We start from the raw sequence: 18,340 nt of genomic DNA, 5'->3' as shown, positions 1-18,340 counted from the left end.
GGGTTGGAGCAAAAACCTACAGGACTAGCTCTCCAGGAGCAGGGTTGGAGTGTTGAGATGGGCTCTTCAGAGGCCGCACCTTTGATTTGCCACTAAACTATTCTAGTTTTAAAATCAAGACAAGTTGAATCCATATTGCACTTTATTCAGGTCAGAGTTGGCAACAGAGGCTGTTTACACAGGCAGCCCGATTCTGATCTTTTTCCACTAATATGCCTTGTCAGAATTGGGCTGCGTGTGTAAACGAAGCCTTGTGCTGAACCACAACGCTCATTAGGAGGACCATCCCATCCATTAAAAACGGATTAAAATGACCCTGACTGTGGTTAAGTCTTTCTTTGTAAGCTGCAGATAAATGATGGATCACAGTGAAACCTTTCTTGCTCTAAAACAGTCCTAGGTATAGTTTGTCCTTGAGTCTGGTCTGTGCAACTGTCTTGTCCTGAAGGCCTTAGTGGTCGAGGATGCGCAGGTTGCCAGATACAATCTTGTTTTCCAGCACTGCTCCAGCAGGAATATCAATCCTATCTCCGTGATTGGCAATAATGATGACCGTTCCCTGTGGAATGGATAGTGAGGAGACGTAGACAAATGTAACACACAAAATACCTACAGTTGGAGAGAAATGTCAAGCAAAAGTAGCCCAATATCATTTTTCTGTATTCCAAGTAGAGGTCGACACTGATTATTGGAGGACCAAAAAAAGCCGATACCGATTAATCGGCCAATTCTTTTAGAAATGTATTTGTAATAATGACAATTACAACAATACTGAATGAGCACTTATTTTAACTTAATATAATACATCAAACAATTTAGCCTCAAGTAAATAATGAAACATGTTCAATTTGGTTTAAATAATGCAAAAACAAAGTGTTGGAGAAGTAAAAGTGCAATATGTGCTGTGTAAAAAAGCTAACGTTTCAGTTCCTTGCTCAGAACATATGAAAGCTGGTGGTTCCTTTCCTTCAATATTCCCAGGTAAGAGGTTGTAGTTATTATAGGACTATTTCCCTCTATACCATTTGTATTTCATTCTTTGACTATTAGATGTTCTTATAGGCACTTTAGTATTGCCAGTGTAACAGTATAGCTTCCGTCCCTCTCCTCGCTCCTTTCTGGGCTCGAACTAGCAACACAACGACAACAGCCACCATCGAAGCAGCATTACCCATGCAGAGCAAGGGAAAAAACCACAGGCTCAGAGAGAGTGACTAGCTAGCCATTTCACTTTGGTTACACCAGCCTCATCTCGGGAGTTGATAGGCTTGAAGTCATAAACAGCGCAATGCTTGACGCACAACGAAGAGCTGCAGGCAAAACGCACGAAAGTGCTGTTAAAATTAATGTTTACGTGCCTGCTTCTGCCTACCACCGCTCAGTCAAATTATATGCAACGCAGGACACGCTAGATAATATCTAGTAATATCATCAACAATGTGTAGTTAACTAGTGATTATGATTGATTGTTTTCATAAGATAAGTTTAATGCTAACTAGCAACTTGCATTCGCGTAACAGGCAGTCAGTCTCCTTGTGGAGTGCAACGAGAGAGAGAGGCAGGTCGTTATTGCGTTGGACTAGGTAACTAAGGTTGCAAGATTGGATCCCCCGAACTAACCATGTGAAAATCTGTCGTTCTGCCCCTGAACAAGGCAGTTAAACCACCGTTCCTAGGCCGTCATTGAAAATAAGAATGTGTTAAATAAAGGTATATAATAAATTAAATCGGCGCCCAAAAATATCGATTGTTATGAACACTTGAAATCGGCCCTGATTAAATCAGTCTACCTCCAATTCCAAGTAGATACTATGCAATAGGAATGAGTTACCATTTTGAGTATGAAGCCTTTACCTTGAGAGAGACGTTCTTTCCGAAGGTGACGTCTCCTGATACTGTGAGGTGATCCAGTTCTAGCATGTCTGGGATGCTCTCGAACCTCATCAGAAAGTCATGCACCTGCAACCATAACAGGTCAAGAACCTATACTAACAATTCAAACCATAAAATAAGAATGACTACCTCCAATGAAAATCAAAATGTCTGCCATAATGACTCATAAATGCATTCATCTACATTTTGGTTCCATTACCTTGGTGAAAGAGCTGCCCAGCTTGACGTGTGGCGTGGAGGGGAACTCCCTCTTCTTGCTCATGGTGAGCGAGCCGGCGTCCAGGCTGTAGAGGTTGGACATGACCAGCAGCAGGTCCGACGAGGTCTTGACAGGCAGGAAGCGGCTACGGGGCACGTTGACGCCCAGGGCGTTGTCGAAGGCCTTGATAGCGGCGCCCACCGCTGTTTCCAGCTGGATCACGTTCAGACCACCGTCCAGCGTCTGGAGAGGAGGTAGTTGAGGGGTAATTGGCTCTAACGTTCAGTGAGCTTGTGGCGGCTATTTAATTGTTATGCAAATCTAATCATAGGTGAGTTGCTATGGGTGACAGCCTTCCGAAAAGTATTAATTCATATAAAATGGGATGGTTAAGAGTAAAAACATCAAAGGAAACCCTAAAACACATGGCTACGAATTAAACAGATACAGATACCAGTTTTAATTTAAAGACTCCCCTTTCCCCTGTCCTCTCACCTTGGGGTTGACAATAATCTCCATGTCCATGGTGTTCTGCTCGTGCAGCCTCTTAATGGCAGCCAGTGAGATCCAAAGGTTGTTGGTGTTGAAGATCTTGAACTTGGTGACGGATTTGAACTCGTCCACGTGGGCTTTGGGCACCTGGGCAATCTCCAGCAGACGCAGCTTGTCGTCGTACTGGATCAGCGTGCCACCCTGCGGAGAGATTGAGAGGCGTGGCAGCACCATGAGCAGTCAGGAAATGTAAAAAGAAAAAATGGTAGGCTTGTAATACCATTTTACACTGAGGTATAATACATCGCAAAATGGATCATACAATTGTAGGGAATTCCATTTTATCCTCTAAAAAGAGTGCTAATACGACAATGGTAATGGTCTTACATCTTTTGTCCCAAGGTCCTGCCGAGGTGGGTGGACTCTGACCATCAGCGACAGTAACAATTCAATGAACCACCAAGGAGAAAGGAGAACCAGCAGTACCCCTTGCCTGCATCCAGCTAGCACACAAACCTCTGCTCACCTTGACGTCTGCGCGGGTCTTGTCCGTCACCTCCATGATGAACTCGCAGCGCTTGTCTTTGGGCTGCGTCATCAGGTGGTTGAGGATGAACAGGTCCACGGTGGCACCCAGGTTGTCTATGTTGGACACGAAGATGTACTCCTTGCCCGCGGTGATCAGCTGGTCCAGCAGGCCGGAGTTGTAGAAACTGGCGTAGATGTCTCCGTGGCCGGGCGGGTACCAGGCGTCGGCGTGGTCGCCGTGCATTCCCAGGTCCTTTGCCACGGGCAGCAGGGACTCCTTGTTGATCCTCGGGTATCTAGAGGGCCAGGAGGAGACTTTTAATAATGCTCATTTACCTTTATCTACACAGGTAAGTCAATGAGAACTGATTCTTATTTACAATGACAACCTGTCAAGTGAGGTAGAGGTGAGAAGAGAATGAAATGGAGAGATGGATCAGTGTAAAAAGAGGGAGAGGATGTTCAGGAAAGAGATAGGGAGGATCGTAATAGAACAGGATCGTAATAGAACAGGATCATGTCCAGTACAGAGAGAATGTTTTCGAAACATTCTGTAGGTGCGGACATCTGTGTGTTACCTGCTCTGGTTGAAAGTGTGGATGTGCACCCGGTGGTGTGTGTACTTCTGCAGGATTTTCTTGGTGTCCTCGTCTGTGTTGAAGGAGTTCATGAGAACAAGAGGCACATCCACGTTGAATGTCTTGTTTAAGTGCTGAGAGGAAAAGCATTTATTTTTTAAATGATTTGTAACCACTTTTTCTCCCCAATTAGTAGTAAGTTAGTCTTGTCCCATCGCTGCAACTCCCGTACGGACTCGGGAGAGGCGAATGTCGAGACCCGTACATCCTCCGAAACACAACCCCGCCTAGCCGCACTGCTTCTTGACACAATGTACGCTAAACCCGGAAGCACCGATGTGTCGGAGGAAGTCGCTAGAGCGCGATGGGACAAGGACATCCCGGCCAGCCAAACCCTCCCCTAACCCGGACGACCCTGGGCCAAATTGTGCGTTGCCCCAGGATCTGTAGTAACGCGGCTAGCACTGCAGTGCTTTAGACCACTGCGCCACTCAGGATACATTTTTATGACTGGAGTTTGGCTCCCAAATTGTTTTATCATACTGTAATTTCCTCCAAATTATGTTGAATGTAGAAATGGAAAGAAATGAATATCTAGTACTACAATAACTAGCTCTAGTTAACATTCTGTCTCATACTGAATATTTGTATATCTTTAAAAAAAAATGTTTAAGTGTTATGTTCTCTCGGACCAACAATAGTATACTACAGTACAATATAATATCCTCTACCTCTATCTGATGGACGGTGAGGTCCAGGAAGGTGTTCTCATTGCGGACACTGATGACACTCTTGGGGCCTTTGCAGCCCATGCTGGTGCCCAGGCCTCCGTTGAGCTTGACCACCACCAGCTTGTTGAGGCTGGCCGCTACGCTGTCCGGCAGCGCCTGTGCCTTGATCTTGTCATAGGGGTGGATCTGCAACAGGGAGGGAAAGAGGTGCAGGTCAGATACTGGGAGTAGCCTGAAGATTTACACATACTGGCAATGTTAGAATGCTTCAGTGCAGGCCCTAAGTTCCTCCATTAACAAAGTAGTAAGGAAGTTACAGGAATGACAATTTGGCAGATTTTCAATTAAACAAATAGGGAGGATCCAGAAATCTGTTTAGGATACAGCAATGCTTTGCAGTTTGGTTGTTTTTTTTTCTTCTTTTTTCTCCCCAATTTCGTGGTATCCAATTGTTTTAGTAGCTACCATCTTGTCTCATCGCTACAACTCCCGTACGGGCTCGGGAGAGACGAAGGTTGAAAGTCATGCGTCCTCCGATACACAACCCAACCAGCCGTACTGCTTCTTAACACAGCGCGCATCCAACCCGGAAGCCAGCCGCACCAATGAGTCGGAGGGTACACCGTGCACCTGGCAACCTTGGTTAGCGCTCACTGCGCCCGGCCCGCCACAGGAGTCGCAGTTTGGTTGTTTTCAACAACAAAAATGATTTAACCAGGTAGGCAAGTTGAGAACAAGTTCTCATTTACAACTGCGACCTGGCCAAGATAAAGAAAAGCAGTTGACACATAAGAGTTACACATGGAGTAAAACAAACATACAGTCTATATACAATGTGAGCAAGTGAGGTGAGATAAGGGAGGCAAAGGCAAAATAAAGGCCATGGTGGCGAAGTAAATACAATATAGCAATTAAAACACTGGAATGGTAGATTTGACAGTAGAAATAATGGGGTGCAAAGGAGCTAAATAAATAAATACAGTAGGGGAAGAGGTGGTTGTTTGGGCTATTTATAGATGGGCTATGTACAGGTGCAGTGATCTGTGAGCTGCTCTGACAGCTGGTGCTTCAAGCTAGTGAGGGAGATAAGTGTTTCCAGTTTCAGGGATTTTTGTAGTTTGTTCCAGCCATTGGCAGCAGAGAACTGGAGAGGCAGCCAAAGGAGGAATTGGCTTTGGGGATGACAAGTGAGATATACCTGCTGTAACGTGTGCTACGGGTGGGTGCAGCAAGCAGAGATAAGGCGGGACTTTACCTAGCAGCGTCTTGTAGATAACCTATAGCCAATGGGTTTGGCCACGAGTATGAAGCGAGGGCCAGCCAATGAGAGCGTACAGGTCGCAGTGGTGGGTAGTATATGGGGCTTTGGTGATAAAACGGATGGCACGGTGATAGACTGCATCCATTTGGTTGAGTAGGGTGTTGGAGGCTATTTTGTAAATGACATCGCCAAAGTCGAGGATTGGTAAGATGGTCAGTTTTACAAGGGTATGTTTGGCAGCATGAGTGAAGGATGCTTTGTTGCGAAATAGGAAGCCAATTCTAGATAACTTTGGATTGGAGATGTTTAATGTGAGTCTGGAAGGAGAGTTTACAGTCTAATCAGACACCTAGGTATTTGTAGTTGTCCACATATTCTAAGTCAGAACTGTCCAGAGTAGTGATGCTGGACGAGCAGGCAGGTGCGGGCAGCGATCGGTTGAAGAGCATGCATTTAGTTTTACTTGTATTTAAGAGCAGTTGGGAGGCCACAGAAGGAGAGTTGTATGGCAGATCCACCTGACAGGTGTGGCATATCAAGAAGCTATAAAATAAATTAAATAATTAACCTGACCAATGGGGTAACCACAGAGGAGACTCAACCTGCCGACTGCTATATCAATCCCTGTGAAAGTTGGATCTGCAGTTCAGCATTTGACAGCTGGGGGGCAGTATTGGGGTTGCTCAAGGTGGGTGGGGGGAGCTGGCATCACTCCAGACTCCCATTATGTAACAGTGCTGTTCAGTGAAGCCATGACAGCAAAACCCAGAGTGGTGGGGATAAAGTACATCCTCACACAGGGACTGAGGGGAGAACAAAACACCCCTACAGAAAATCTCACCCCCGTCATAGGAGGGACAGCCACAAAGGCTGTAGCAAAGTGTTAGAGGTAAAGGATGACGCTGGTGTTAACTATGTATCTGGTCAGCGTTTTATTTGTGTATCAATATTGCATACTGTATCTTCATGCCAAATTAAAAACATGGGTCCAGAAATAGATTTGTCCAATAGGCCCACTATATTTCATTCTTGTAGGCCTACATCAAGGTACAGCGAGCGGTAGCCTGCATAATTGAAAAAAGGCACACTGTTAATATGGTATGTTTTACTGTGAACTGAATACAGGGTAAGCCAGATGTGGTATAGTCAGACGGTGGGTATAATTCACTTCCATTTGAATGTCCTTTCCTGTACTTCCAGTCATTTAGAATAATTCCCAGGGAGAAGGAACCTGCCCTCTGGCCTTTACTGGCCCTGCTGTTGCCAAAAGGGAAAGATGACAGATGTACAACACAAGAGGACAAAAAGGACAGGGAGTAATTATAGACTGTGTGTGTGTCACACTCAAGACCTTAACTTTTACACAATCCGTTTTACACTCTGTCTTCAACACTTAACTTATATACACACCTAACTTTACCTCCCTCCCATCGTGGTCAAATGCATAGACAGACGCAGGAGAGTATGATGGGAGTGTACGATGACACCTCCTGCACTACCTTTACACACACACACACACACACACACACTTCCTGCACCGTCAGAGGGAGGCTACAGTTTCAGAGTTGGCATGGTAACAGGCAGCCAGGCCTCTTCCTTACCGCTCACCTTCATGAGACGAACCATCGAGATGAGAGTGCGACCATGAAGGAACTCAGACTGCCTCGCAGTATCTTGACAATGTCTTCCCACAGATAGGCCATTTCAAATCTAGCTTATAAATCTGATTTCCCAATGCTATGGGCAGTGTTCTCCAGGACCAGACATATTAGGAGATAGCCTAGTCCTGCACTAAAAAACATGTTCAATGGAGACTCACCATTGAAAGTGGTGGGCTACTTCTTACTAGTCACTCCTGAGGGGCGCAGCGGTCTAAGGCACTGCATCTCAGTGCTAGAGGCGTCCCTACAGACCCTGGTTCAATTACAGGCTGTATCACAACCGTTCGTGATTGGGAGTCCCCAAGGGCGGCGCACAATTGGCTCAGCGTCGTCCGGGTTTGGCTGGGGTAGGCAGTCATTGTAAATAATCATTTGTTCTTAACGGACTAGCCTAGTTAAATAAAATAAATAGTATATGACTAGGCCTACTGTCTCGGGAAACCGGCCCTATAGGTTAGAGGCAGACTGTACACACTCTCCCAACAAACCCAATTTATTGTTTCACAGTGTGTACTGTATTCAGTGTGTATGGACTATTGGAAAATACACAAAGCAACGTGTAAGACACAGGAATGAGGAACTCCTTAAGAAAACCTCAGACACGTATTGGTCCATTGCCAGAAGCTACAACCTCACGTGAGTTGTTGTTGGGCAGAAGTTTCAAAACACTTTTATAGCTCAACTACTATTAGGCTAACTATCACCACAACCATAGCCCCCTTTTAAATGAATAGGAGTCTGGAGAGCCGTGTCATTCTACAATTATACTTCCCTCAAGACATACAGGCTATAATAATCTTCAATAAAGGATTTAACAAACAACATTTAAGCTTCATGTTAGTCCCCATTTGACATTACCAAAGACTGGCCCAAGACCTCACAACTCTCTCGTGTCAGAAAGTCACGTCAAGATTTGGGCCGGTCCAATCAGTAGCAGAGTAAAATCACTAGGGAAGCCAAGCCAGAAAATAAATGCCATATTCCAACCTGTTTTCTGATATTTGCTCTATAACCCGTTTGTTCATACGCCTTGCGATCGTGATACAAAAGTACGTGGACACCTTCAAATGAGTGGATTCGTCTATTTCAGCCACACCCTTTGCTAACAGGTGTATGTATATAAATCGAGCACAGGGGTACAATGTATGAATTTATGGTTAGATCAGAATTGCCGTTATAATCATTGGCCAGTACAGAGAATCAAGTAAAACCACATGTCCAAATCCTTCTGAACAAAAATATAAAACGGAACATGCGTTGGTCCCATGTTTAATGAGCTAAAATAAAACCTTCCAGACATTTTCCATATGCACAAAAAGCTTCTCTCTTAAATGTTGTGGACAAATTTGTTTACATTCCTGTTAGTGAGAATTTCTCCATTGCCAAGATAATCCATCCTGACAGGTGTGGCATATCAAGAAGCTGATTAAAACAGCATGATCATTACATACATGCATGCACCTTTTGCTAGGCCACTCTAAAATGTGCAGTTTTGTCACACAACAATGCCACAGATGTCTCAAGTTGAGGGAGTGTGAAATTGGCATGCTGACTGCAGGCATGTCCACCAGAGCTGTTCCCAGGGAAATGAATGTTAATTTCTCTACCATAAGCCACCTCCAACGTTGTTTTAGAGAACTTGGCATTACACCCGCCTGGCCTCACGACTGCAGACCACATAAGCATGTCAGCCCAGGACCTCATCAGACTTCTTCACCTGCGGGATCGTCTGAGACCAGCCATTTGGACAACTATTGAAAGAGGAGTATTTCTGTCTGTAATAAAGCCCTTTTGTGGAGGGAAACTCGTTCTGATTGACAGGTCCTGGCTACCAAGTGGGTGGGCCAATGCCCTCCCAGGCACACCCATGGCTGTGCCCCTGCCCAGTCATGTGAAATCCATAGATTAGGGCCTAATGAATTTATTTAATTTGACTGATTTCCTTATATGTACTGTAACTCAGTAAAATTGTTGCATGTTGCGTTTATATTTTTGTTCGGTATAGGAAAGGGTCCATTTTAGCTAGCTAGCCACTGGAGGACAACACAACAAGATTAAACAAATGAACTTTCTTCTAATGATGTATTGCTCTTGATGTGATTGTGGTGAAGCCAAATCCAAATAGACTTCCCTCGACACTTTTTGGTGTGCCAGGACCATTCATAGTTCAGTTCACTGATAAAAAAAAAATTCAAAAGTATGGCTATTATTTTAATCAAGCGAGGCCAAATGCTCACTGGCTTCCCTTGTATCCAATGCTACGGGCAGCAACAATGTCATACTCTTTTTGACCAGACAGCATCAGATAGGTGGTCTACACAGAGACAGGGGGGCACTGTTTCACTCGCTCATATGCTTTCTCTGGTGTTGGTACATTTTTGGGGTAAGCCTGGCTACCCTTGGCATCCATGAATACACGCCACTGGGAATGATACCAGTATTGGGATTTTTGTTCCATGGCAAACATGAAAAAACAAAGCCGAACAAACACTTTGGTCCTTTAAAACCTGCTGTATGTAAAACGTGTGCTTGAAAAAATAAATGTGACTCTGGATGACACCATAATGACGTTTGTTTACAACATTAAGGCTGTTTTCCTAAATAATTTAAATACGCTTAGAGTTTTGTTTCCTTGCCATGATCACCATGAACATTTTGCTCTCAAAGACATACCAATTTTTCTTACCTTACGGGGATCCTTCCCAACATACAACAGTCTCTCATGGCTGTGTTGGAGCCAAGACCACACAGTGTTTTGAAGGTGTGGGTTCTCCATCGTCAGTCATAACACAGCACAATAAGATGTGCTTACCCAAGTCTGGGCTATTGAGGTGAGGTGCAATTACTCTCGATGACAAACAGGTTACTTTCATTGCGAGCTCTGTAGTTCTCTTTACAAAGGCGAAGCCACCAATTATTAGGAAACAATTTTAGAACATTTGATTTGGCTTCCTGCGCGATCTTTCAAGAGAATTTCTGTCGCTTGAAGTCATAAGGGTTCAGATAGTCCATGGGTTTCTGGGGATCTAACCGAGTTAATTCATGAAAGAAAAGTAAGACAGTCCAATCTGGACTAGATTTAGAGAAGGGAAACACATATCTCACTTATTCATTAGTTAGTCAGAGTTTTACTAGAGTGAAACAGCAAAGAACCTGAATCATCCCTTTAGAATGTGGAGAACTAGCAAATCAAAATGTGTACAGGTTGATTGTACAATGTCTGAAATGCTTCCTATAAATACTGTCTTGCCGCAAGGTTCCATTCTTGGGACGTTATTGTTCGCTAGGCTATTCAAAATGTAGGGTTCTTTCCAAGCACTTAGCTAGCTGATGAAGCATTAGAACTACTAAATGTTGAGACTGCAAACTCGACGCGCGTATTAGCAACCATGGACTTCAACCATTCAAACTCAAGCAAAAAAAACAAGCAATATTGACCTATGAGCAATTACATAACTGGGAGGGAATGGAGAATCTGTGGGAATCTGGTAGAGAAGTAGATCGTATCCATCGGATAATAGAAAACCACTTTGCATGGACTGTTTTTTGTGAGATTCACTCAATTAGGTACATTAACTCACAAGTCAACATTGTGCAGATTTACTGCAGAAGACTGACACTACTGTAATATATCGGATAAGCGATTAACCCTTTCAGAACCATACAGCTTCTGTCGATAACAAGAAATACAACACGATGAGATTTAACTCATAAAAACTTGAACAACCGAGTTGTTTGAACTTAACACAACTTCAAAACTCAAGGTCTCCAAGGTGACCTTGTCTAGACGTCACGAGTGCGGAACGAGTCCAGAGACGGTTTCAAATTCCCTACTTACGGTCGTGACCATGAACCACGTCCCAAAACAAGACTGTCCAAAGACAGTCCTACAGTGAGGCTGCTAGAGCAGATAGGATGACACACCCACCCATGCACACGGGTAGCAAGAGTGTAAACTTGGCCTCAGGGCAGGGTAAGCCAAATATCACCCCAGGCTAGAATCATGCTCCCTCAAGGCTGTGCTTTCGAATGCTGGAAAGGTCAGGCTATTTATAGGGTAACCTATGAGCTAGGGGTTATTTTGGGAAGGGGGGGGGTGTCAGGCTCTGAGATACTGAAATGTCACTCAGGTGATAAATAGCTGGCTTGCTTTGGCCCACAGCTACACACAGTGTTCTTGGATCGGGTTACCTCGTTTCAGTTCTGTTGGTGTGGGGTGCTTGTTTCCATCCCTTACTACGTACTCATTAAGATCTGTGGGCTTCACGTGCTTGGGAATGTACCGACTCACAAACAAGGGTGTGCAACTATATACCAACTGGATGTAGCCTTCCTGCATGTGGCCCAAGTGTTCCATGGGTCAGTGGTTCCAACCCAGGTCTCCCTGAAACACTCCCCTCGTTCCTTTAAAACGGAGTCTACCTCCTGTCACCATAGGCGCAGTCTCTTGTCCAGCACTACTCAAAACGCTAAGTTCTTAGACGTTTTAGACTTGGGAAAAGCCTCTGACTGGAGCCTCAGATGTTCCAGTCAGCTGGAGGGGGGTACTGGCACTGGCACTTGGTTGGGCTTTCTGTCCCAGACTCTGTGCTGCAGGACGACAGGACCACAGCATTCTGCCCCCCATAGAACCAGTGTGACTTGACAGCCACTAAATCCACAGCTCTCATGCTCAGTCGAAAGGGGCCGCGTTGGCATCTATCTGTTCAGATGGGGGTGTGGATGCTCATTGTAGAAGAGGGCTTTGGCCTAGAGATCCAATCTCATCCAACATACACAGAGAGATGCTACACTCAAAACAGTGTTTCTGAGAGTTTGTGGACTAGCACTAAATATGCAACAAAGTTGATTTTAAAAAAAACTAAAGACACTAAAGGTCAGACAATCCCTTGTACAAGAGGGGCAACATGAAAATAGGTCTGCACCTGCAGAAACAATGAATTTCCAATGGTAAGGAAAGGAAGCATTTTCAGTCATAGGCTGATCTGTATGACAATGTCTTATAATTTCTTATGCAAATTAACGAATGCCTGAGCTTTCAGCTTGTGGCGTGTAGACAACCAGGGTTAAAACCAAACTACTCACCAGATCCTCTGGGGGCTTGTGGATCTTGTCCCATTTCACAGAGGGTCCTTTTACCTGGAGGAATCTGTGGAAGAGGTTCTTAAAACCCTCAAAGTCCTTTTTGGAAATCTGAAACAGAAAGTGCCAAGGCTCAGGCTTTGAATGGACGCAAATGATCAAAATCCACATAATTTATTCATAAATCGCATCCAATTCACACACAAAACATAGCTTGATAAAAGACACTACTGAAATCATAACATTACTAAAGCCTAAAACGGTGTCTCCCAAACCTCTAGTAACTTCAGCCATCTCCATTTATTTGATGTATTCCAGAACCAGTACACCTGATTCAACTTATTTTTTATTACACTCATATAGCATTCAGTACAAATCCACGAGCATACAAACAAAATATTAATGGATATGAGTAACATTCATTTATATATATTTTTTAACAAAAATCTTAATCAATAACGTACTGTGGTCTTAAAGAGAAAAAATTAACCAATGAGCAGAAATATGGGATTGGTAAACTAGACTTTGGTATAGTCAGTTTGTTTTGGCTGCAGGTCTTCCTGCCTGTCACTGTGATTCAGTCAGGGGTTAGCCAGACTCTGAATTGAGATTTTAGGAGGCTGACTGCGGGTTAGGGACAGTATCTGAAGTGCCTCAGTATAGCTGGAGTATCCGCCTAGGATGGTGCGGCGTACCCTCTTCTGAATACGCTCCAGGTCACCAGACTGGGCCTGGGTCAGTGAGCTGTGTTGAGCAGGAGCGACATATTCCAGGGTGGGGCGTCTGTAGTCGGTGTAAATGCTAACCAGGTCTTCCTGTGGCACATGGAACCTTATAAGGCGGCGAAGGACAAAGAGTTCTGTTGCTCCTGGTTACCATAGTAGCAACCTGCTCGCCCCATTGTACATCTTTCTGTACCATTACCCCTAAAATCTTCACACAATCACACACTGAGCTCCTGGCCCTCAATCCGGAGAGGGCACGGGACCAGATTTAGATCGTCAACAAATTTCCACCAACTGTCGACATCCCGGGCTGCGCTGTTTATGACTGAAAGGAAGATGAGGGCACAGAAGAGTTCCTTGCGCCACACCTCCAGTCGGCTTCAAGTCTGATGATTAGTAAAACATTTGAATCAGGTGTGCTTGTACTGGAATATAGTAGCACAGTATGAGTCGTAAAACCTAGTGGTCAAACAGGGAAATGGTTTTGATAACCGTGTAAATCTCTCTAGGACAAGGTGACTTTAATCAATATATTCACCTGTATTTAACCCCCCCCCCCAAAAAAAATGTAACGCTAATTAGCTGCCAATGTGGCTGTCATAAAGAACTACAAATGACATGATCTGGACGAGACTGCTGAATTGAGGCAAAGGTAAGAATCTGTGGATTAGCTTTCTAATGTTAGCTAAATGTAGTAATTAATAAATTGGCTACATTTCTTTAAATGGACAATTCTGTGAACTATCTTGTGCAAGTTTTAAAATTGACATAATACCTGTTAGCAAAGGTGTCAGCTAGCGATGACGTGTAGGAGCTTCCAGGGATTTGTAGTTTTGCACGATGAGAGTAAATCCAGCCGAATTTATTGATAAAAGTCACCTTGTCCAAGAGAGATTTACATTGTTATCAAAGCATCACGCCAGTGTAAGACTACATGAAACATCCCTTATTTTAAGTGCTTCTAAAATCCCCTATGGGGAAAAATGAATAGAAAAACAATTGGAACCATTTCCATGGTTTTATGGGTATTATGACACCTCTACGGTGGGGCTCTATAGACCAAATCAAATGGAGCTGGTGGAGGTTATTTGAGAAAATGCTGGCCTGACCAAACCTATATATAAGCTACATCTGAACTCAATAGTTCTATTCCAAATGACATGCATCATTATTGCTCTAGTCTGTTGATGCAGTCTGTTTCGTGACGCGTAGACTTTCATCCTCTCCTGCCCACTTCCCTATAATCAAAGCATTCTACCCGCAACCCTCCTTTCTGACCTTTGCTTAATGGCTTTCATGTCCGTTTCAGTTCAGTGTGTTCTAAATACCCCCATTGGGATAATCATTAGAACTCCCACCTAGCCCATCTCACTGTTCATTCCTCAACCCTCCGGGCTCCTTAGCGGGTTTTAATTGCGTTTCTCCCCCCTCCGCAATCTAACTTTAATGTGATGCGTTTGAAGTGAAACCAGGAGGAGTGTAAAAAAAAAAGGAACCACTTACTCTAAAGAGTGAATGCTTATCTTGTAAGCTTTTGCCATCATGCCAATGCCTTAGTTAGCAGTAGCAATGCTAACCGCATACAAATGTTTTGCTAAGCAGGGAGAATTGTCTTTCCAGTTTCTGGGCAAATGGGTTGTTTTTAATGGGTTGTGCGCTGTGCTTGTTGGATAGCATGGTAATAGCTGATGCTTTGTAAGGTGAGGGCTCAGTGGTGAGGAAAAGTGACAATGATTTCTGTGGGAATGTATGGCCTACATCATATATAGAGAAAGGGTTTAACATCAAGCCTGCTGGGGCTTAAAGTAAATAGGGGGGCAAAGAGTGGGGAGGTGAAAACAAATGGGAGAGAGGAGCAGAAAGAGGTAGAGTGAATCCATGTTGTGAAATCGTAAAGTGTGTGCATCTGTGTTTGACCCGTCGAGAGACACACGGGTCATTCACCATCCGGTTACCCTCTCAGAACTCAGTCCAGCACGCCAAGAAATGTCCTCACTCCTCCAAAACAACCACCCTGGATCCACAAACATGCACCAGGTACTCTCGCTCCAAACCCCAGGCCCACCTCCTGCTCAGCCCCCTTGGCTGTGGTCAGCAGCTTCTCCAGCTCTTTGTGCATGGTGGCCTCATGTTGCAGCCGCAGCTTCTCCTGAAACTCTGCCATCCCGGCTTTGCTGATATCTGCCGGGAGAAAAGGAGAGAAAGAAAGCGACAGAGGTATTTCATCATGCAGTCCGCTTGAACCATTCGAAACAAATCAAAGAGTATGAGGCCAAAGGAGAGAAAGGAGAGAATGAAAGGGAGAGGGAGAAGGCTAAGTTTGTTCATTCTGCTGGAACCATTCAAAACTATCAGACAGAGGATAAGGTCAGTTTAAAGACGTTCTGTCATAAAAGCCTTCTTGACACCACTGCATGCCTGTGTTCTAATGAGCGAGGCAGCTTGTAGTCATTAAGCAAGCACATTATTTTACAATAGGTGAAATGGAACATTGTTACATATGATGCCATGAAAACGTCTACTCACATAATGCTTATTGGATCTATTTTAATGGACATCTAGAATGTTCTTCCTATATCCATTATGCCATGACCAAGTCAAGCCTATTGGGTCAATATTATCATATATCTTTTTTTTAAAAGTAATTTAGCAGATGTACTTGTCCAGAGGGACTTATTAGGGGCAATTAGGGTTTAAGTGCCTTGCTCAAGGGCACAGAGATTTTTCACCTAGTCCGCTCTGAGATTCGAACCAGCGACCTTTCGGTAACCTCTAGGCTACCTGCCCCTCCATTATTGAACCAGTCAATTGCGATTCGTTCGCCCTGTGTTCAATACAGGATTTATTATGTTAAGAAAATATAGACATAGCAGCAACCAAGCTCTGGGTACAATTGACATGCAAATCACTCAAGATGAAAATATGAAGAGATTGGTTGCCTAATTTGGCAATTCCCAGTATTGCATAATACCGATGTGGTGAAATGTATATTCTCAGTAGCCTAAATTCAACACATCAGAAATATAGTGAAGTAAAATGAACGCACTGCCTTCTAAAAAGTTTAAATAATTAAAACACTAAAAAGAGAAGTCAAGAAGTGACTTATAGTCATGGAAAATATAAGAACTGTCAAGAGCAATCAATAGCAATGGCAAAGTAGCGATCTGACTCATTACCGACAGGTACAGAAAACTTACCATCCAAAACAGACATCTTTGGACGTATGACAAAATATGTGCCAAGAAAATTTATCCAAATAAGATTCCAAAAGCCTAGCCTATAGTCTTCGAGCAAATATTAGACATCGTTCAATAAAAGATAAACATCAATGGCTTGACACCAGACACCAGTGACAGCCACTCGCGCTTGAGAAAATGAACTGCAGTCCCAAGAAACAATGTATCAATCCATCAGTAAAACCCGACACCACCCATTCTCAGTTCGCCCACCTCTTTTGGGTTTCCACTAGATAGCACAGCCACACAAATAGGCTACATCGTCAACATTTCTGGAAAAAAATATGGCTTTTTTTGTGTTAATTTAAGGGTTGGCACAATGTTAGCAGTGTGGTTAAGGTTAGGTTTAAAAATAATATTTTAAGAAGAACAATTGTAGGAATAGGCGGAGTTTAAGACTTGGTGGATGGCTAGTGACGACCCCTCTTTAGCAGGAAACAATCGCAAAATATCTCACTAACGGAACTATTTTATTTAACTAGGGAAGTCAATTAAGAACAAATTCTTATGTACAATGACGGCCTACCCCGGCGAAACCCAAACGATGCTGGGGGAATTATGCGCCGCCCTATGGGACTCCCAATCACGGCCGGCTGTGATACAACCTGGATTCGAACCAGGGTCTGTAGTGACACCTCTAGCACTGAGATGCAGTGCATTAGACCGCCTGACGTTATTTGACAAGTGCTTGCCAGCTGATAATGTCCGATGTTTTTATGTGGGCTACAGTACCTACATGTAGCCCTATAGCACAGCAGGCAGCCGAGAGAGCTATGAATTAAATAGAATATTTAGTTAATTTATTATGGAACACGCATCTCTGGTCAGATCCATACGCACATACTCGTTGCCAAATATGTTTACGTTTGAGGCAAATACACGATTCGTCCACATTTCCCCATAACGCAGTTTCTTGAATAGCAGAATATCATCACATCCCTTCTATAGCATGGTTGGTCCTACCCCGCCGTTAACAGTTTGGCAAGCTGGCGTATGGTTCATACATTATTTGTATTGATTCATTTCACCCTGGATTGACTTTAGCCACACGATTCGCTATCTTGGATACATGCCCCGGTCAACTTGGGAGACGAAGTGGCAGGGGCAAACTAGCCATTCTGCAGAAGCGGTAGCTAAGATATCCATGCCAGCAGCAAATGTTTTTGTTTAAAAGGCTCTAGTAGTGCATTTTACATCACAAGCACCACGTTTTCAAGCATAATGTTTCAAACGTCATTCATTGCATTGGCTACCCACCTGATGATAATTATTTTGATATCAATCCACCAAAGAACTCCAAGGTGCTTGGCTACTTTAGCGAGCTGGGTTTCGGCCTGTGAAAATTAACACTTTAAAATGCACATTGTCACCGTCCTGAGGAGTATATTTATTTTGGACAGGTTTCTTGCACCACGCGATGCCAAATGAAGGCCTGTCAATGAGGGCAAACGATTGGTGAGTCAGTGGCCAATCAAAGCATGAGAAAATCCACTTACCCCAATCAGAATCTTGTTCACGAGGGCGGACCTGAGCTCTTCCGACTCTTTCTCGCTGACTGTGCATATTTGTCTCCACAGTTTATTCATCTATATAAAATATTTTTTTCTAACAAAGGCTCGCCATCAAAATAAAAAGCATGACTCTTTTAATGAAATGATTGACAAATGACCTAATCAAATCAAATCAAACTTTATTTGTCACATATTTGTCACAAGTGTAGACCTTACGGTTAAATGCTTACTTACAAGCCCAACAGTGCAGTTCAAGAAGAGTTAAGAAAATATTTACTAAATAAACCAAAGTAAAAAAATAATTAAAAAGTAACACAATAAAATAACGAGGCTACTATATACAGGGGGTACCAGTACCGAGTCAGTGTGCAGGGGTACAGGTTAGTTGAAGTAATTTGTACATAGGTAGGGGTGATGTGACTATGCACAGATAATAAACAGCA

The 18,340-nt window shown here is 43.6% G+C and overlaps 1 protein-coding gene across 2 annotated transcripts; it reads right to left on the bottom strand.

Moving 5' to 3' along the window:
* Positions 1 to 124: 124 nt before the first annotated feature.
* Positions 125 to 17,812, bottom strand: LOC118365003 (UTP--glucose-1-phosphate uridylyltransferase-like). Of its 2 annotated transcripts, none has more exons than XM_035746884.2 (10): positions 17,644 to 17,812; positions 15,216 to 15,331; positions 12,429 to 12,536; positions 4,422 to 4,607; positions 3,691 to 3,824; positions 3,111 to 3,408; positions 2,588 to 2,785; positions 2,093 to 2,335; positions 1,855 to 1,959; positions 125 to 559 (listed from the first exon to the last, which is right to left on the bottom strand). In XM_035746884.2, the coding sequence occupies exons 2-10, from the start codon at positions 15,312 to 15,314 to the stop codon at positions 452 to 454; spliced, it is 1,479 nt and encodes a 492-aa protein (XP_035602777.1). In that variant the 5' UTR covers positions 15,315 to 15,331; positions 17,644 to 17,812; the 3' UTR covers positions 125 to 451. The 2 variants fall into 2 exon arrangements, with proteins under 2 accessions (XP_035602777.1, XP_035602776.1); XM_035746883.2 differs by lacking the exon at positions 17,644 to 17,812 and adding an exon at positions 16,348 to 16,540.
* Between the last annotated feature and the right edge of the window lie 528 nt (positions 17,813 to 18,340).

Source organism: Oncorhynchus keta, chromosome 32 (assembly GCF_023373465.1).
Source record: "Oncorhynchus keta strain PuntledgeMale-10-30-2019 chromosome 32, Oket_V2, whole genome shotgun sequence".
Lineage (NCBI taxonomy): Eukaryota > Metazoa > Chordata > Actinopteri > Salmoniformes > Salmonidae > Oncorhynchus > Oncorhynchus keta.
Note: the sequence above shows the minus strand (reverse complement) of the source record. Positions and strands in the feature narration are given on the sequence as shown.

Coding starts and splice junctions, on each gene's coding strand:
- LOC118365003 (XM_035746883.2), bottom strand. Junction 1,960..2,092: donor TGGGCAGCTCTTTCACCAAG/GTAATGGAACCA, acceptor TTATGGTTGCAG/GTGCATGACTTTCTGATGAG. Junction 560..1,854: donor GAAAGAACGTCTCTCTCAAG/GTAAAGGCTTCA, acceptor TCCATTCCACAG/GGAACGGTCATCATTATTGC.